At 33.3% G+C, this 21,392-nt stretch overlaps 1 protein-coding gene across 1 annotated transcript in view; it reads right to left on the bottom strand.

The window, feature by feature from the left end:
* Positions 1-1,918: 1,918 nt before the first annotated feature.
* Positions 1,919-21,392, bottom strand: part of stk26 (serine/threonine protein kinase 26) — a 40,279-nt gene continuing 20,805 nt past the window's right edge. Inside the window, exons 3-11 of the mRNA XM_073824229.1 lie at positions 18,137-18,193; positions 17,921-18,029; positions 15,468-15,625; positions 10,981-11,166; positions 9,372-9,517; positions 7,760-7,856; positions 7,613-7,675; positions 6,866-7,002; positions 1,919-3,496 (exon numbers count right to left, since the gene is read on the bottom strand). Of these exons, the coding sequence (XP_073680330.1) occupies positions 3,481-3,496; positions 6,866-7,002; positions 7,613-7,675; positions 7,760-7,856; positions 9,372-9,517; positions 10,981-11,166; positions 15,468-15,625; positions 17,921-18,029; positions 18,137-18,193 (969 nt within the window). The 3' untranslated portion in view covers positions 1,919-3,480. The remainder of the gene's footprint in view (positions 3,497-6,865; positions 7,003-7,612; positions 7,676-7,759; positions 7,857-9,371; positions 9,518-10,980; positions 11,167-15,467; positions 15,626-17,920; positions 18,030-18,136; positions 18,194-21,392) is intronic.

The raw sequence follows: 21,392 nt of genomic DNA, 5'->3' as shown, positions 1-21,392 counted from the left end.
TACTGTGTTACTGTCTTTCTGTCTTTTTATTTGCGGAGGCGACTAAACTATCAAACACAACAAAAGACATAGTAGATTGTGAATGACAGGATTATCAATACATTTTTTGACCATTTTGATGTTTCAAGCATGTATCAAATGTGATAAAGTTTTATTAATAAGGTTAAACCCACTATTGTGCTTATTTAATCATGAAAAAGACAAAATGTTTGCTTGCAAGACCACAAATATCAACTGGGTATCTGCAGGATTGTTAAACTCAAATTTGAGGTATTTTATGACCTTAAGACCTGCACAAATAAGGCAATGTCTGGTAGCATATTAAACTGTATAAAACTGTAAATGACTGTAAAAAGGATGATTCACAGTTTACCGATTTACAAATAGAGGTTTTCACTAAAACAAAAAGGCTTATATGATAAATTCCGCATTCAGCCTTTAAACCATTTTTAAGAAAATGGATGAGTCACAAGTATTAATAATATTAATATAAACAATTATCGATCAATCATTATATTAATGAAATAAATATATTTTACTGCCTTAATTGTTTAGATTTTTATAATGCATTATCTTCTTGACGATCCACCTGTTCACATTTGCCTGTTTGCAGTGTAAAAACATGGGTATATTCTATTGCAGGGGTTTTCAAACCTGTCCTGGAGCCTCCCCTGCCCTGCACATTTTGTATGTCTCCCTTATTAGGCACACCCAATTCAGGTCTTGCAGTCTCTACTAATGAGCTGATGATTTGAATCAGGTGTATTAGATGAGAGAGACAAGCAAAATGTGCAGGGCAGGGGAGGCTCCAGGACAGGTTTGAAAACCCCTGTTCTATTGGACATATTGTGAGATTTATTTATTTTTTTTTTCATCATTTCAACAATGGTAAGAGGCTGTTCACACAGAATGCATTTTTCCATTCCAATGTGCTATTTATCATTGTAAAAACGTGCAAAAAAAAAAAAAGACATGACCATTTTCAGCGTCTCGCACATGAGAGACGCCTTTTTAGATGCAGTGTTGAAAGGCTAAGAGACAAAATTTTTTAATTTTTCTTTTATGCCAAAAGATGCCAAATCATGTTCCATGAAGACATTTTGTACATTTCCTACTGTAAATATATCAAAACTTAAATTTTGATTATTAACATGCATTGCTAAGAACTTCATTTGAACAACTTTAAAGGTGATTTTCTTAATATTTACATTTTTTTTTTTAACCTCAGATCCCAGATATTCAAATAGTTGTATCTCGGCCAAATATTGTCCTACCCTAACAAACCATATGTCAATGTTGTTACCAGTTCTTTGACTAACTTTTTTTGATTCACTTCAAATGTTGACTATTTAAAAATCTGGAATCTGAGGGTGCAATAAAAATCTAAACATTGATAAAATTGCCTTTAAAGTTGTCCAAATGAATTTCTTAGCAATGCATATTACTAACCAAAAATTAAGTTTTGATACATTTACGGCAGGAAATTCACAAAATATCTTCATGGAACAATGATATCCTGATGATTTTTGGCATAAAAGAAAAATTTATAATTTTGACCCATACACTTGTTTCGGCTGTTGCTGCAAATATACCTGTGCCACCTAAGACTGGTCGAAACTTCAAGACGATTTTCTTAATATTTAGATTTTTCTTTTCACCCTCAGATTTCAGATTTTCAAACAGCCAAATATCGTCCTATCCTAACAAACCATACATCAATGGAGTTATTAGTCAAAAAAGTATAGTCAAAAACACATCTAGAGACCCTTGCGTTGTGCATTTTTAAACTGCATCTCACGATTTTAGATGCATTCTGTCTGAAAGACCCCTAAAGCATGCAATAAGTCTGGAGCAGTAAAACAAAACTCTCACACTGACATGTCATAACTTAAATCTTTATTTGCCACACCAAACAAAAACTTATCTGTAACAGTTAAAGTCCAAAAAAAAAAAAAAAAAAAAAAAAAATGAAGAGAACAGCATCTATATGATACAACCTAGAAAGATTTTCTGTCTGGCGTTTCTTAAATTTACAAAAGCTCTGGTGAAGAAATGTACAAAACCTAGCTTCTGCATCTACATTTCTCTAAAGAAATATACAAATCCACTAAACACCTTTATTGCTCTAAAATCTTCCAGCAGTCTGGCAACATGTGTGAAACTTCGTTTTAAAGCTGTTTGAGAAGACAATAACATCATATACATACAAACGTGAGCTTTAGGCACAATGGGATGCAACGTTGGCACAGTCTCTCCAAGCCAACAGGAGCGAATATGACATACGACCACCGCACCAGCAATGGCACCCTCGTGTTTCTTTACAAGCTTGGCAAACCAAAAAAATAAAAAAAAAGAGAAAACAAATCCCTCATCACAGAAGATTACATTAAAAAGCGTGAATCACTTGCTGTCGTTTCGGGTAGCTTAAATGCATCAGTTCGCGTGTAGAAATTCCCCCATCGGTTACAGAAGCAGGCTGCCTTGAGATCTACTCAAAGTACGTGGAATGTCTTCGGAGCAAGAGAGCTCTGAAATTAAAACACAAAACAGGCCCACTCCGTACAAAGTGTGCGCAAGTGCATATTTCCTTCAAAAATACAGTATAACTCTACTCTCGTATAAAAATATTAGCTCAAAAAACAAGACGCTGTAAAAAGAGGGGCGTTACTGAGAAATCAAAGGCTACAGTGCTGCATATAAAAAGGTCTAGAATTTTAAGACGAATGAATTGCCAATTAAAAAAAAAAAAGTGAAAAGACTAAAACTGAAATTCCCTATTGTATTGGGGGCAGAAGTGGAGGTAGCTTTTGCACAGCAAAATTCCTCTCGTTTTCCTAACGGTGTTAAATTCCATCGATCTTCATTAACCAGGAGCTGTCGTTCTGTTTTGATTGCTTAAATGAGGTATTTCTATTCATTTTTGACTGATATGATATGCATGTAATCCCATACAGCAGTTCTGTAATGCTACAGTTAACAGTGTGTCGAGAGAAATAAAGGAATCCCAAACCAAGACGAAAAAGAAAAAGACACTGTTAATCTCCCAAACGTAAATATATATATATATATTATTGATCATAGTTTAAAATAAAGTAATGGATTGGGATATCAAATACATATAAACATATGCCAACCAAAAGATTTGCTTAATGATCTACTTAACCGGTAAGGATTTGTTGTGTCTTTCGAAGTAAAATGTGGAATAATAAAATAACAGTAACACACATCCTTGGGCACCAGCGGAAGGCTAATATAAAAGCATGTGGCAAAGTTGTATAAATACAGTTGGACACGCACTATATTTTCATTCTTTGGGACCAAAAAAAAAAAAAAAAAAGAAGAATTCCTTTTGGTTATGATAAGATAGTGTGCGCGCGACCCCGCGTCCCTCCTGTCTCTGTACATGTGTGAGTGTGTTAAGGTGCAGTCATCAGGGCTGACAGCAGACGGGTGGCGTGTTCCCAGCGACCCCATGCAGCACTAACTCATAGAGAACCTACAGAGGGAAGATATGGAGAAACACATCATCAGCATTGCTCATTGGTCAAGCAGTTAGGCCCAGGTACACTCTTAAAAATAAAGGTGCTTTAAAATGTTCTTCACAGTGATGCCATAGAAGAACCATTTTTGGTTCCACAAAGAACCATTCAGTCAAAGGTTCTTTAAAGAACCATCTCTTTCTTACCTTTTTTTCTGAAGAACCTTCTTTTGCCACAAAGAACCTTTTGTGAAACAGAAAGGTTCTTCAGATGTTAAAGGTTCTTTATGGAACCATTTACAGTGCCTTGCAAAAGTATTCATACCCCTTCATTTTTGTCACATTTTGTTTTGTTGCAGCATTATGTTAAACTGCTTTAAATTAGTTTTCCCCCACATCAATTTACACTCCACACACCATAATAATCACAAAGCAAAAAACAGATTTGCAAATTTTACAAATTTATTAAAACCTGGAATTAAGCACATTTAAAACCTAATTAAGCACCTTTACAGCCTCAAGTCTTTTTGGGTCTGATGTGACAAGATTTGCACATCTGCATTTGGCAATTATCTGCCATTCTATGCCTCACCTTTTCACCTCTCAAGCTCTGTCAGCTTGGATGGGGGCTGGCAGACATTTTCTAGAGTCCTAGTTGTTCCAGTCGTCTTCCATTATGGAGAATGCTTCTGTCAACCTTCAATGCAGCAGATTTTTTTCTGAACTCTTCCCTAGATCATTGCCTTAACACAAGTCTGTCACTGAGATCTACAGGCAGTTATCTTGACCTCAGGACTTGGTTTTTGCTCTGAAATGCATTTTCAGCTGTTAGACCTTTTCTGAGAGGTGTGTGCCTTTCTAAATCAGACTCATTCAAATGAATTTGCCACAGTTTAACTCCACTCCAAGTGTAGGAACATCTAGAAGCAATATGAATGTTCCTGAGCTAAATTTCGAGTGTCCCAGAAAAGGGTATGAATACTTATGCAACAGGATCTTTTCAGTTTTTTATTTTTAATAAATTTGCACAAATGTTAAAAAACTATTTTTTGCTTTGCCATTATGGAGTAGGGAGTGTAGATCGATGTGGGAAAAAAAGTAATTTAAAGTAGTTAAACATAAGGCAGCAACATAACAAAATGTGAAAAAATGAAGGGGTATGAATAATTTCGTAAGGCACTGTAAACCAGAAAGGTTCTTCTATGGCATCGTGAAGCACCTTTATTTTTAAGAATGCAGGGGTGCAGGGCTCTACTGTGCGACAATTTCACTCGGATTTGAGACTGAAAACTACTGCGTGCGACTATGAAAAAATATTTAGGAGCACCTAAATGTTGAGTAATGCATCATATCTCATGAATACTTTCATGAACAAATTGTAATGAGAGAGTAAATAAGTGATTATAATTAGAGCTTTGTCAGATCGTGAACTAAGATGAGTGACAGCTTTTAATAATTTTTAAGGGAGTTTGTAATTGAGATATTGATTTAATACAACAGTTATATAAACAAGAAGACTTTATGACTATAACACTATTCCTGATTTTGCTCTGTTTCGTTGTCAAAAGTAGTCTAAAACAAGTCACATCTGAGCCGCTGCGCATTTCCGTTCAAACACAGCAGTGTTCTGTTTATGAATGAATGTGCGTTTTTTAAACGAATCTAGTGAAATGATTCAATTTCCCTTTCATAAAGACAGTCACCTGCTTTATTCCTGAATGAATCAGCCATTTGAATGAATCAAATGAATGAAATGATTCAGTAATTAAATCAGTGTCTTGCTGCCACCTGCTGGCAGATCTTTTCAGTTATTTAAATCTTTAATATATCTGTATTCAAAATTTTATATTTAAAACATTAATCTCAACATGAATTTATGAATTTGATTGCACTCATGCAATCATTAAACATATGAAAAGGTAAAAATAAAATTCCCCTGTAAATCACTGAGTCAAATATCACCTCGTAACAGGAAGGCTAATTTTTCTATCAGGTTTTTTGATTATTGTTTAGAATGTGCTCTTGAAATTTTGACTGTGCTCCTAAATTGAGTGCTCCTAACAAGAAAAGTAAGCGTAGATCCCTGGGGTGGATGATATACATGATAGCAACTGTAGAAATTTGTCAAAGTCTTGAAAGCTTATCATTTGAATGCGTTTTAAAGAGCTGTGTTTTAAAATCGAGTGATTTCGAACTGTTGAGCAAAAAATGTTGTATTTGTACACTATTTTTGAGAATGCACACCATGTGAGTACTGAACTGAGCTCTGAACTGGGCCTTTTGGGCTTGAACGGTCTATGAGAGCTTCCTCATAAACACAGGTGTTTATATCTTGAATGTATGTAAATAGTTGGAGAAAACATAGGTGAATCAGTATATTAGATCTGTATATTCAGTCGTGAAGTGACAGCAGCCTAATTAAGCTCCTGCTTTCACTGTCATTAATGTTAATCAAACAGCAAAAGAGACAAATTCTCAACTGAATCACTTTTGTAACTTCAATAGAGACAGAGCGACACGCGTCAATCTGAAGGAACAATCCAACGCTCTTCATTGACTTTGTATTGCGGGAAGCTGCCCCCTTGTCATTTCTGACTTATAACAAAAAAACAGAACAATGTCTAAAAGCTGCTATGTGACAAGGTGAACAGGAAACAAGCTAAAAAACACAGAACTACATTTTTATAAGCTGTCGACCTCAAAAACGAGCATTTAAGGACACAAAAGTAGAGTGCAATTACTCTGAGAACTATGTCCGCTGGAGGGAAATTTAACGGCGACAGTAAACATTCATTATTTAACCATGTCAAAGTATTATTTTACCTCCCTGAAAGGAGGAGATATATTGAGAAACTACATTTTATTGGTCAACGTCAGAGCTCCTTTTCCTTTCCTTCGTTTTGTTGGAGAAATGATCCAACTGAACGGCCCAACGTGAAATAACCTGACATCTACAACTATTTGTGTCTTTAAACACTTGTTTTTTAAGTCGACAGCTTATAAAAACATAGTTCTGTTTTTTAGCTTGTTTACTGTACACCTTGTCTCATAGCAGCTTTTAGACATGGTTCTGATTTTTGTTATAAGTCAGAAATGACAAGGAGTCAGCTTCCCGCAATACAAAGTCAATGGAGAGAGTAGGATCTCATTTTAAAGCTTACGTCTCCTCTTTCCATTGATATCAAAATCTAAATTTTTAAATTTGGGTCACTGTGACTCATTTTGCTGGATCAGGTCACATACATCTGTCCACCACTACTTTTAATGTTTACCTCTAGAAAACTGAATGGCTAATTACACAAATTCCAGGTTGTAAACCGCATTCAGACAGTCTTAAATTAAAGCCGTTGCTCAATATCAAAAACATGTCAGTGGTGTCTATCTGACCTCTGCACCCTCTCCAGGATGTGGGTGATCATCCTGTCTGTGACACCAGGACAGATGTCCTCAGCCACATGCAGGCTCTTCTCCAGCTGCTCCAGCACTCCTCTCGTCACGTCATCTTCTCTGTGCTGCGATTTCAGCTACAACAAAAACACCACACCAAGTTACGTTCTGTTATACAGTCAATGCCACTTTTGTTTGCAGGACTACATAACTAGACTAATTTCAGGTCAAATGACAATTCTGAATGGCATTTTAATTTCTGTTCAGCTCTATTCCTCAAACAAGAGCATATGTGACCCTGGACCACAAAACCAGTCATAAGGTTAAATTTTACAAAACTGAGATGTATACATCACATGGATGCTCAATAAATAAGCTTTCTATTGATGTATGGTTTGTTAGGATAGGACAATATTTGGCTGAGATACATCTGTTTGAAAATCTGGAATCTAAGGGTGCGATAAAATCAAAATACTGAGAAAATCACCTTTAAAGTTGTCCAAATTAAGTTCTTAATGCATATTACTAATCAAAAATTACATTTTGATAGGTTTACAATAGGAATTTTACAAAAAATCTTAATGGAACATGATCTTTACTTAATTTCCTAATGATTTTTGACATAAAAGAAAAATCGATAATTTTGACCCATACAATGTATTTTTGGCTATTGCTACAAATATACCCCAGCGACTTAAGACTGGTTTTGTGGTCCAGGGTCACATATGAGAAGACAAGCTCCCCAACCTCTGAAAAAACAGGAGCCATGACGGTGGTTAAACTGCTTGACTTCTTCTGCAGCTCTTCATCCTGAAGGCAAGAGATCAAAAACACGTTCTTAATAAGATTACAGAATTTTGAATTTAAATTTTCAAATCATCATCCAGATCTCACCATTCCATTAGGCTGCTGCTTCTTTTCCGGCTTCTTCTTACGGACAGTGGTGAAGGACCACTCAGGAGACGAGTCACTGTCCTTACCGCTGGGCTCCCTGTAAATCATACAGACAGCATCAGACCATTAGAATCTATTGAGACACTCAAGTCACTGTTTGTGTGTAGTTTGATCCAATTTAAAATACATGTGAAAAAAGAAAAAGACTTAACCCTATGGACCTCTTTGGTCACTTTGACCAAAAAAAAAGTAACATTTTCACTTCATCGGAATGACTTTTGTTAAATTAACTATGTGAACCCACAAAAAATAATGGACAAGATTCAGGTATGTTAAAGGGTTGAAAAACAAAAAGCAACACTTTGTAGCAAAGTTATTATAGTTTTGCTTTTTTAAATTCATTTTATTTTAATATAGTTTTCAAATTTGCAATAAAATTTTGTTCCGTTTATATTAGTTTCATTAATTGTGTAAGTTTTACTTTCGTTTCGTTTTGTGAACAAATTTCGATTCAGTTTTATATAGTTTAGTTGAGAGATCACGATTTCCCCGCAATTCTAAACTAAGCAAAATAATGTGTATAAACCCTTGAGAACTTAGCTGCACAGTACATGCATGTAGCCCTCGTGTATGTGATTTTTTTTTTTGCTTGTGGACAAAAGGTCTGTCAAATTATAATTTTAATTTGAGCTGCATGAGCAGAACAGTAATAGTTGTACAATATAAAAATAAACACTGTTACTTGTATCTGCACTGAATGGAGTTTTCACATTCTGTTAAATGTTAAAATGTTTCACTTTTCACTTTTTTGTTGTCAAAACTCAAGGTAGCTGGGATCTTAATGAGCAAAACTGACATATTATGACATGAAAATTAAATGACATTTCTACTGAAAAACAACATCTGAATAAAAAACAAAAACGGTCTAAAATGACTGAAACTATACGGAGAACCTTGACTGAGTCTATTGCTTTTATAACTTCATGCACTTTAAAAACAAAATGCTTTTTTGTTAACAACCAGATTTGTTCTCTGCAATGAACACAACATGGTGCTGTTTGGCTTAGATTTATTTATTGCGCCCTCTTGTGGACTGTTGTTTGAAAATCTGGTGTTCACTGATTTTTTGCCATAGTCTTCACTATTGTTGAAAATTGCAACAATTGAAGTGGGAGAAAAAACTAATTAATTTTTTTAGATATTTGGAGTTGTTAGTGAAAAAAAAGGCAAATGGAACATTTTCAGCCAAGAACAGACTTTAAATTTCAGTCTGTCATATCAGCTGCTTTGATTTGGATACTGTATGAAAAGAACTGCAATAACATTCCACAGTAAAATTGATGTGAATTAGCCATTTAAATGTAAATTCAAGCTGATTAATGTCAAATGTCATGGAAATGTCATGGAAAGCAGTGTGTGCAAATGGGTTCTTATTCTGGGTCTGATTTTAATGTTATTTATATTAGAATCCTTTTTAAGATTTTTGTTTTGTTTCCAGAAAAGCCAATAGTGGTGCAATGTAAAGCTTTCTTCTGAAATGTATATTGATTTGTCAGCTCAAGGCCCGGTTAATGATAATTTAGGGAGTTTGTAAATGCAATTGCTTGCTTACGAGTCAGAGTCAGAACTCGATTCTCCATCGCTATGACCCTCAGATTTCCAGCGCTTCAGCCGGTCAATGAGCTCGGTGAGGTAGGATGTCTTCTTGGCATGTTTAACGATGAATTTGTGCTTCAGGAGTTCCTTTGCTGTTGGCCTCTGAGAAAAGGAGATAACATGACATTTTACTACCTTTATAACTTCACAAACACATCAGTAGAAGTTAGTGCTGCACAGTATAACATGCACCAGTATTATCAAGGTACTCACACCTCAAAACATCACAATACTAAATACTCTTACATGTGAAATGACATTTGGAGCTCAGATGTGGAACTTGTATGCATTATACACCCTTAATTCACATTATAATATATATTTTCCTCCTTCAATTGATTTCCATGGGCATTTTACCTTAATAAAAGCATCCTATCGTTCCCTATTTAAAGTATACATCATCTTTTATGTTAAATTCTTACATTTAATAAAATCAAATCACTATCAACAAAATCTATTTTTGCACCGCAGAAGTAGTACAGAAGTTGCATTTAAAGCAATATTTTAATTTCTTGAACAGTAAGATTTTAAGGTTTTTTAAAGAAGTCTCTTCTGCTCACCAAGCCTGCATTTATGTGATGTAAAGTACAGCAAAAACAGTACAATTCTAAAATAGTTTTGCTATTTAAAATAACTGTTTTCTATTTTAATATATTTAAAAATGTAATTTATTCCTGTGATTTCAAAGCTAAATTTTTAGCATTACTCCAGTCACATGACCCTTCAGAAATCATTCTAATATTTTGATTTGCTGCTCAAAATACATTTATTATTATTACTAGGTTGAAAACAGCCGAGTAGATTTTTTTTAGGTTGCTTTGATGAATAGAAAGTCCAGAAGAACAGCATTTATCTGAAACAGAAATCTTTTGTAACATTATAAATGTCTTTATCATCACTTTTTATCAATTTAAAGCACCCTTGCTAAATAAAAGTATTAATTTCACCCCTACTTTTAAATGGTATAGTGTATAATATTACAAAATCTTTGTATTTATCAAAATTTCACACTCAACTGTTTTAAATATTGATAATAATAAAAAATGTTTCTTGAACAGCAAATCAGCATATAATGATTTCTGAAGGATCATGTGACACTGAAGACGGGTGTAATGATGCTAAAAATTCAGCTTTGATCACAAAAAATAAATTACATTTTAAAATATATTAAAATAGAAAGCAGTTATTTTAAATAGTAAAAATATTTCACAATATTCCTGCTTTTGCTGTTGGATAGTGTAAGTACACAGCAACCACAATTGCATAAAGAATGTTTTTTTAGCTGTAATGATACATTTAGGAATGTAACAAGTGAATGTCTTTAAAATGATTAATGTTCAAAAACCATGATCCATTTAGGAGCATTTTTCATTGGTGACAGAGCAAAAATACACAATACTGACAATATTCTAGAAAAACAGTACATATGATTGTGTGATGCTACATTACTATATCAATAACCTCACACAGGGCCCTTTTTGTCCCAATGTATTGAATCTTTTGTGACAACTCCAGTATAAGTGCAGCATTCCTACATGAGAAAGCAATGCTTGAACTGTGCTTACAAATGTAGGATCTTTGTTGAGACAGGAGTCCACAAACTCTTTGAAAGTCTTGGAGAAGTCTCCGTTGAGGGTGGGTGGCGTGTTCTTCGGGATGTGGAAGAGCACTCTCATGGGGTGCATGTCTGAGTTTGGGGGTTCGCCCTTGGCTAACTCAATGGCAGTGATCCCAAGAGACCAAATATCAGCCTGAGAGCAGAACAAACAACAACCAAGTTAAACACATACTGTACTTGCCATGACAGAGCTATTTTGAGAACACACACACACACACACACACACACACACACACGTTTACATGTTTTATGGGGACATTCCATAGGCGTAATGGTTTTTATACTGTACAAACCGTACTTTCTATCGCCCTACCCTTCCCTACACCTAAACCTAGCCCTCACAGGAGATTGTGCAAACTTTTACTTCCTCAAAAAAACTCATTGTGCATGATTTATAAGCCTGTTTCCTCATGGGGACCTGAGAAATGTCCCCACAAGGTCAAAATTTACTGGTATTCCTATCCTTGTGGGGACATTTGGTCCCCATAACGTGATGAATACCAGGTACACACACACACACACACACACACACACACACACACACACACACACACACACACACACACACACACACACACACACACACACACACACACACACACACACACACACACACACACACACACACACACACACACACAGCAAGATATTTGTTTAGTTTTGAGATACTCTGAAATATCAGCAACCAAATTTTTTCACAGCTTCAGTCTGTATAGGTTTGGAGGGCGAAAAACATTGACCGAAATATCAACGATTAAAAAGATAGTTCACTCAAAAATTAATATTGTGATTTCCTCACAATAAAGTTGCTCCAAAATATTTAAGTATGTTGGTAAACAAACAGTCGTTGGTTCCCACTGAGTTCCATAGTATGGAAAAACATGCTATAGAAGTCAACTGTTTGGAAACCAACATTCTTCAAAATGTCTTTTATGTTCAACAGAAGAAAGAAACTCATACAGTTTTGAAACAAATTGTGACCCTGAACGACAACACCAGTCTTAAGTAGTACGGGTGTATTTGTAGCAATAGCCAAAATGCATTGTATGGGTCAAAATTATAGATTTTTCTTTTATGCCAAAAATCATTAGGATGTTAAGTAAAGATCATGTTCCATGAAGATATTTTGTATAATTCCTACACTAAATATATCAAAACTTAATTTTTGATTAGTAATATGCATTGCCAAGAACTTCATTTGGACAACTTTAAAGGCGATTTTCTCAATATTTAGATTTTTTTGCACCCTCAGATTCCAGATTTTCAAATAGTTGTATCTCAACCAAATATTGTCCTAACAAACCACACACAGCTTTCAGGTGATATATAAATCTCAATTTTAAAAAACTGACCCTGTTGGCTGGTTTTGTGGTCCAGGGTCACAACTGAGAGTGAGGAAATGACAATTTTCATTTTTGATTTGGTTAATTTTTCTGACACAAAGTATTACAAACTCCTTACTGCATATGCATATAAATATTGGTTCCCACTCTGTATATATTTTAGTTAAATTATATTTACATTTTTAAATCATTTAATGATTTGTGGCGATGACTAAAATAATTGTGCTGAGCAAAATACATCATGAAATCCAATACAATTATGATTTAAATGAATATACTAAGGGCGCATTAATCAATCGGCCTCCAATGGTCCTTAACGTTTATAGACCAACTAGGAGTGCATTTGCATTGAAATTTAGTTTTCTTTCACCTCTTTATTTCCATCACAAATTTTTTTGTGAGCAAACAAAGTTTATAAACTCATGACTCTGACTTTTTATCTCAGAAAAAATAAACTTGCAATTGCAAGAAATAAACCCAATTGTGAGATATAATTTCTCACAAATGCAAGGTTGTATCTCACAATTCTCTTTTTTTCCCCTCTGAATTTGGTGATATAAACTCACAGTTGTGAGAAATAAAGTCGGAATTGCAATATAAACTAATTCAGACTTTTTTTTCTCAGAAATGGATGATATAAACTCCCAATTGTGAAATAAATTTTGTATTTACTTGTACTTTTACTTTCAATACTTAAGTATGTTTAAGATTAAAAAAATATTTTTTGTACTTAAGTACAATAAATATCACATACTTTAAGACTTTTAAAGTAAAGGTAAACAGGTAAAATCCATGGAATAAGAGAAAAAAATATTTTTGTGCCTTTTGATGTCAAAATCAGAATGCAAATAATTTTTATAGAAAACTGTCATCAAAGACGACATTTGAAACTAAATGCAGACGTTTAAACGGACATACAATGGATGAAAACTGCTATGATTACTCTACTTTCTAAAAGCATACATTTGATTTAAACAATAGGTCTACATAATATTCACATATGCTGTTCATAGGAGACGTAATGTATTAGCTCTACAATTACAGCAAGAAATATTATTAAACCTATTACTATTAACTAGAGCTGCAGCGATTTGTCAATGTCATCGATTACGTCGATTAAGAAAATACATTGATTAGCATGGAATGCACCTGTAGCCACACCCATTGTCCCTACTTAAGACTGTTTTTCTGCCATTTATTTAAAACGGCCTGTCAACTGTGATAAATCTACCTGGTATTATTATTTGTGGGGCAGCCGTGGCCTAATGGTTAGAGAGTTGGACTTGTAATCCAAGGTTGCAGGTTCGATTCTCAGGTCCGGCAGGGATTGTAGGTGGGGGGAGTGAATGCACAGCACTCTCTCCACCCTCAATACCACGACTGAGGTGAGTCCCTTGAGCAAGGCACCGATCCCCCAACTGCTCCCCGGGCGCCGCAGCAATGGCTGCCCACTGCTCCGGGTGTGTGTTCACGGTGTGTGTGTGTTCACTACTGTGTGTGTGCACTTGGATGGGTTAAATGCAGAGCACAAATTCCTAGTATGGGTCACCATACTTGGCCTCACCTCACTTCCTTTCCTTTCCTTTCCTTTCCTTTCCTATTATCACACATTTTTGATTCTGTTGCTCTAGTGTCCTGAATTCGAGCCCAGTCTTATGAAAATATGTATAAATAGTTGACCTAAGCCCAAAAAAAATCCTACCTATCGCATAGCATATACACACACCAAAGTCAATTTTTGCATATCAATACCTCGAGTTTTTGCTTTTATTTGGCATACTATTTATACGCACTTTCATGAGATTGGGTTGGTTTATCCATACTGATATGTAGGCCTATTCAAGTAGATGCTTTAATCTGCTGAATAAATAAAATATTTAAAGTCTCTAACCTGCAACTGCTGTCAGTCCCAAAGAGTAACTGTGAATGCAGCCATAATGCGCATTTCTATTGATTTTTATTAATGATTGGTTATTCTTTTTCTTTCTTTCTCTCTTTTCTTGTTTTTTTTGTTATTCTTTTCATTGTTGTTATTTTTTGTAATGTATTAACTATGAGAAAACGTTTGAATATTTGAATTTTGAATTATTATTTATTGATAGTCTAACTAAAGTATTCATTACCTGATAAGAAAATAATAGATTGAAAAATAATCAATAGATTAGTCGACTAATCGAAAAAAGAATCGACAGATTAGTCGACAATAAAAATAGTCGTTAGCTGCAGCTCTACTATTAACATTTTTACATAGCATTTATTTATTTTATCTCGCAAATGCAAGTTTATATCTCCTAATTCGGACTTTATAAATTGATTTAACTCAAAAATAGTGAGTTTGTCAATTCTGAAGGGAAAAACGAAAGAAAGAAGTGTGGGATATAAACTCTATTCTGTTCTGTTCTACTCTAAACTCTATACTATTCTGAGCTGAGGGGAAAGAGAGAATAGCGAGTTGTTTTTCTATATTACAGTTGTGAGACATAATCTTGGAATTGCAAGAATAAAATCAAAATATTGAAATATAAAATCAAATTTACCTTTTTTTATTTATTTATTTCATTGTTCCATAGACTGCTACTTAAAAAACGTCATCCCTGTTTCGGATCTGTAAGACTATCCCATTATCTAACGTCAATTTTGTTGAATAACAGTGCTTATCACTGGCTGACAAGCCCTTGTAATATGCGGAGAACATTAAAATCTATAACCTTTTTAAATCTAAGTATTTTATACCGTATCCGTGTAATTCTCTAGCTGTAAATGCTATCTCTCCCGGGTTTTCTACAACCAAGATGCGCACACATCCTGAATGTTTACAAACCGATAATTGGTCTATATGTAACAGTTTAGCCTTTAATAACTCCAGCTTGTTCGTGCTGCTTCTTAATAATTAGTGGTTTACATGAGAACAAAGTCAAGCTTTAAATCTCATCATGTGCTTGCACTACAAAGAAAACATCAGTGTGATTCTGGAAATGTTTTCATTCATAGTGTTGAGATGATACACAAGCCTGCTGGCTCAATAAGTGTTTAAGATGAGCTGGTTAAAGACAGTGTGTGAGTGGATTTAGACTATCTTATCTTATCTTACCTTTGAGTCGTAGGCGGATTGCTGGATGACCTCCGGTGCCATCCAAAACGGTGTACCTACAAACGTCTCCCTTTTGATCTGCGTGTCCGTCAGCTGTCCTGCCACACCGAAGTCTGCCAGCTTCACCTCACCAGACTCAGACAACAACACGTTGGCAGCTGTAACCATGTAAAAATAAAAGACGATGGAGATCAACAAACATATACATATTTACATATATAGGGCTACAAGTCTTGGCCATAAAATAAATTGTGATTACTTTTGTTATACATCACAATTGTGATTTGAATTGCAATATGAGATTATTTTATAGAGCTCTCTCTACATTACAGTGAAAGAGCTGATGAGCTAAAACACTGGCAAACATGTAAGCTGTCTTACAAGAAATATACACTACCAGCCAAAAGTTTTAGGTTTTTAATGGATTTTTTTTAAATTGTCTCTTCTGCTCACCAAGCCTGCATTTATTTGAATCAAAATACAGCAAAAGCAGTAATATTATGAAATATTTTTACTATTTAAAATAACTGCTTTTTATTTGAATATATTTTAAAATGTAATTTATTCCTGTGATCAAAGCTGAATTTTCAGCATCATTACTCCAGTCTTTAGTGTCATGATTCTTCAGAAATCATTCTAATATGCTGATTTGCATTTTATTATTATTAATTATTAATAAGAATATTTAAAATAGTTTAGTCTTTTTTTTACAGGATTCTTTGATGAATTGAAAGATCAGCATTTATCTGAAATAAAAAGCTTTTAACATTATACACTATAGTACATTCAACAGCTTGGAGTCATAAATTGTTTTAAGAAAGAAATTATAGAAATTAATACTTTTATTTAGCAAGGATGCTTTAAATTGATCAAAGGTGATGAAAAAGACATTCATAATGTTACAATAATTTCTGAAGGATCATGTGACTGGAGTAATGATGCTAAAAATTCAGCTTTGAAATCACAGGAAAAAATTACATTTTAAAATATATTCAAATAATTATGAATAATTAATGCATGCTTAGTGAGCAGGAGAGACTTCTTAAAAAAAATAAAAATAAAAATATATATATCTTACTGTTCATAAACTTTTGACTGATAGCATATATTTGAGCAAAATAACCGTGATTGGCTGATTTACCATTATCTTGCAGTCCTACTTTTAAGCGTGTTCACTCCACACTCCTTACTAACAGAACCTACTAACACAAGTTACAATAATATATACACTGCTAATACACTGATTTGGAATTAGTAAGATTTTGATTGCTTTATAAAAAAGTTCTTCTGCTCATAAAGGCTGCATTTATTTAATAAAAAAATACAGAAAAAATAGCAATATTGTGAAATATTATTGCAATTCAAAATAATGGTTTTCCATTTTATTATACTTAAGAATATAATTTATTCCTGTGATCCATGTCAAAGCTGAATTTTCATCAGCCATTACTCCAGTCTTCAGTGTCAAATGATCCTTTAGAAATCACTGTAATATGCTGATTTATTGTCAATGTTGGAGTCTTTTGTAACAATATAGACTAAGTTTTGGGTCAGTAAATTTGTTCTTTCTTTTGTGAAAGATTTCTATTTTGAATAAATTCTGTTTTTTAACTTTTTATTCATTAAAGAATGCTGTAAAAATTATCACAGGTTAAAAAAAAAAATATCATAATATTATAATAAATCAGCATGTGACACTGAAGACTGGAGTAAAGATGCTGAAAATTCAGCTCTGCATTACAGGAATAAATTATATAGTATATTAAAATATACTATATAATACTATTACGCCGGAAAGGGAGTGTAGGTCCTAATCTTATCGGCCTAGAAAATCACAGATTTTCCGCCGGTCTTAGTACACAATATAACTGCAGAAGAGTCAAGTTTTAAACAGGACAAATATCAAAACTCGTTGGTCATTTTTGAACACGATGCTATAATGGTCTCATAGGATGATCTATGCTAAGCAATGCAAAAAGTGATATCGCCAGAACAGGAGAATGGCTGAATGGATTTCAAAATGCTAAAACTCAACTTATTAACTCAGGGGGAGTTGAAGAATGAGCCTATTTCCAAAAAAAGTGGAGTGTTCCTTTAAGGTTTTAAGATGCTCAATTCAGTTCTTTTATTTTGGAAGAATACTGGTGAAATGCTGTAACCTTGTGTTGGAAATGACACAAATATGACTGCAGTGAAAGTTTAGGAAACCCTCTCAAAAATCTCACGTTTTACTCCTGAAAAAGTTTAAGGTTGAGCTCCACCCCTTTAATATTAAAAACACAAAACTACTGAAGACACAACACTAATCAGTGCAGCTATTTGCAGACCAGCCAGCCGGAATCTACCTCACCCTGCAAAGTGGAAAAACAAACGGCAGTGGAAAAACAAAGAAGTCACACCCACTCATCCAAGCAGACACAAATATTCCTCACATGGAGACTCTGCGTACACACCTTTTATGTCCCTGTGGATTTTCTTCTCAGAGTGCAGGTAGTCCAAACCCTTCAAAATCTCTTTCAGCATGGTGGCTATCTGGTATTCGTCAAAGGGTCCGGCTCTCAGCTGCGCACACACACACACACATAAACAGAACAGGTTGAGGGTTTAGGGCACATGATCACTCGCATTCTGTAGCTGTGGAGGCTCACAGATAAAGTCAAATGACTCACCAGATCCAGAGCCGAACCTCCTCCCAGATATTCCATTATGATCCATAGTTTACTGCCCTGAAGGAAAAACAAGACATTTAGATGTGATCTCAGGGGTAGGAAACTGATGTCAGTTGTGATCAATTGTGCAATAGCTCTGATTCACTGAGTGAGACTTATTCAAATCGCTAACTCACAAGTGAGTTTCGTAAATCTCTTTTTGTCTGACTTTTTTTGTTTAAACAGGAAAACACTGGCAAGCATGATAATCTGATGAATAATCACATTTTTATGAGATAAGCAACTATAATGGGATTATATGTCAGAGGAGAGAATGTGAGACCAATGGCAAAACAATTAACCTCTTACCAGTTAACATGGAGTTTGTGCTTTTGTTTCTCTTTATTTTTTATTAACTTGTCCTAGTGCTTTCAAAATATGAAATATGAAATTAAATAATAATCTATGTTTATATTTGAAAGCTTTCTAATGCACAATGTATAGAATAGCCTATATTTATGAGACCACTGGCCAATGTACACTCTTAAAAATAATTTAGCCATTTATGGTTCCACAAAGAACCATTCAATCAAAGGTTCTTTAAAGAACCATCTCTTTCTTTCCTTTTTATAATCTGAAGAAACAATCTTTTGTGAAACAAAAAGGTTCTTCAGATGTTAAAGGTTCTTTATGAAACCATTTAGACATAAAAGGTTCTTCTATGATATAGTGAAGCACCTTTATTTTTAAGAGTGTATAGTATTTTCTTTTCAATACATCCATAAGAAAATGGCTTTTTATTCAATTATTAAACTATGAAATGCTGAACCTATAAAAATGAATATTAGAAGCAGCTCTGCTTAAATATTATAAACACAAACATATTAAAACAACAGCATGAAGTCTTCATTTAAAGCTTCCTCCCAAAATAAATTCTTTCAGACTTTCACCCTCATATAATTCTAAACCTGCCTGGCTTTCTTTCTTCTGTGGAACACAAAAGAAAATATTTGAAGAATCTATCCATTGTTTCTGTTCATAGTATGAAAGTCATTTGTGACCCAAATAAGACTACATCAAATAAAGCAGTGTTCATTTTGACAGCAAATTTTGATTTAGACTTTCTTTTAACTAAAATGGCGTTTAGTTTTAGTCATATTTTAGTCATCTGAATTGTTTTAGTGTTAGTCTAGTTTTAGTTGATTAAATATCGAATGGGTTTAGTTACAATTTTAATGCCTTTATTAAGCATTTCTCTAAAATTTCCAAACTCATTATATTGATTTGATATTAAGGTTTTATCATGACAGACACAGATTTAACTGCTGTGACACAAAACATGCCTTTATATAAAAATTAAAAGAAACCATTTCTCATAAAGAAAACAAGAACATGGTCTTCTTTTCAATTAACATAAAAACGGCGATATAATATGCATTCTTTATAACAACTTGCTTACCACATTTTTCATTCTTTCAAGAAGACACCTTTTTTTTTTTGGGCCATTCTACAGAATTGGTGGTGTCCCACAATCAAAAAAACACATTTAAAAAGATGTTTATTAAGATCCTTCTATTATCTATTGAAACCCACAATCATTTTTAAAATATCAGTAAGCTTAATATACATAAAAATCATAATTTATTGGGTACTTTCAATTGGGAGATGGCTGTCCCGAACCCTCACCCCTAAATTTCAACTTATGAAAATGATATGAATGAATAAATATATTTTTTAAAGTAAAGTAAAAAAAAATATATATATATTATATAAAAAAAATTATATATATATTATTATTATATTATTATTATTATTTTTTTTTTATATATAAAAAATATAAATATATATAATATATATATATAAAATATATATATTTATAAAAAAAAAAAAAAAAAAAAAAAATTATATATATATATATATATATATATATATTATATTTCCTTTGTAAATAATACAATTTTATGTAAAAAAAAAAAAAAAAAAACGCATTTCACGCATTTTCCATTTTAGTCCATTGGTTGAGAATGATTTACTCTACACCAAGGTTAATTTAGTTTTGCTTTTTTAAATTCGTTTTATTTTGATATAGTTTTCAAATTTTCAATAAAATTTAGTTTAGTTTTTATTAGTTTCATTAACAATTTTGTTAGTTTTAATTTAGTTTCTATTTTGTGAATACATTTCTATTTAGTTTTTATATAGTTTAGTTTTAGTTTTAGTTTTTTTGGAGATCAAACAGAGATCACGTTTTCCTCGCAATTCTAAACTAAGCGAAATAATGTGAGACAAAATATAAATTGCTGCAGTATATTTAAAAGTGTTTAATTCATTTAAATTAATTATTATTTTTAATCATTTAATACATAATATTTGTATTTAAAAAAATAATATATCTAATACCAATTTATAATACTAAATTGATAAAGTGGTTTGAATAAATAAATGACTTGCTCACAAAAACATTACTGGATGAATCTGCGTTTTTGAATCAATCTCTATTCAATGACAAATACATATTTTAACAGTTGTTTCCATCTAGTGGCGAAACAATGCAATCGACACAAACGTTACTTGAAGCGCCAATTACTTTGAAAAGACGTGCTCTATTTTGATCTCTACCATAGACATCAATGTTTATATCCAAACTGTGATCTTTAATTGCTGTGATAATATGAATGACTGTATATGTAAAGACTGTTTGTGAAGCTGTTTTTTCACATAAACATGATGACTGCTCTCTGTGTCGGCGGCAGTACAAATACAGATTTGAATGTTCCGGTAAGACTTTTTCAAAGGTTTAATAGACATGGGGAATCGTTGTCATTTACAAATGAGATCGAGTAGGTGTTTGAATCTCTATTCTTTAAAGATTAATCAGCTCTAGTATATTGGTTTGATCGCTTGTGTTACATAAAAAATAAATGATTTTGCCTAAAACTGATGCAGTATCCTAGATTTAATGCAGGTGCTGTTCAGGTCGCTGTTTTTTTTTTTTCGCCATGGGATGAGAACGTAATTATTACGAAAACGATTATTTATTTTTGATAATTATTATTTTATTTCAGTTAGTTTTTCAATAAAAGTTGTTAGTTTCGTTTCGTTCTAGTTTTTCATTTATTTTTACGTTTTTATTTTATTTCAGTTTACGAAAATGTTTTCTGATCAATAGTTTTCGTCTTAGTTTTAGTTTACGAAAATAACCTTGCTCTACACCCCTACATTCATGATCAGGAAATATTCCTGTGTCTCTCTCTCTCTCTCATAGCCATATGGTAAG

Source organism: Garra rufa, chromosome 19 (assembly GCF_049309525.1).
Source record: "Garra rufa chromosome 19, GarRuf1.0, whole genome shotgun sequence".
NCBI classification, from domain to species: Eukaryota; Metazoa; Chordata; class Actinopteri; order Cypriniformes; family Cyprinidae; genus Garra; species Garra rufa.
Note: the sequence above shows the minus strand (reverse complement) of the source record. Positions and strands in the feature narration are given on the sequence as shown.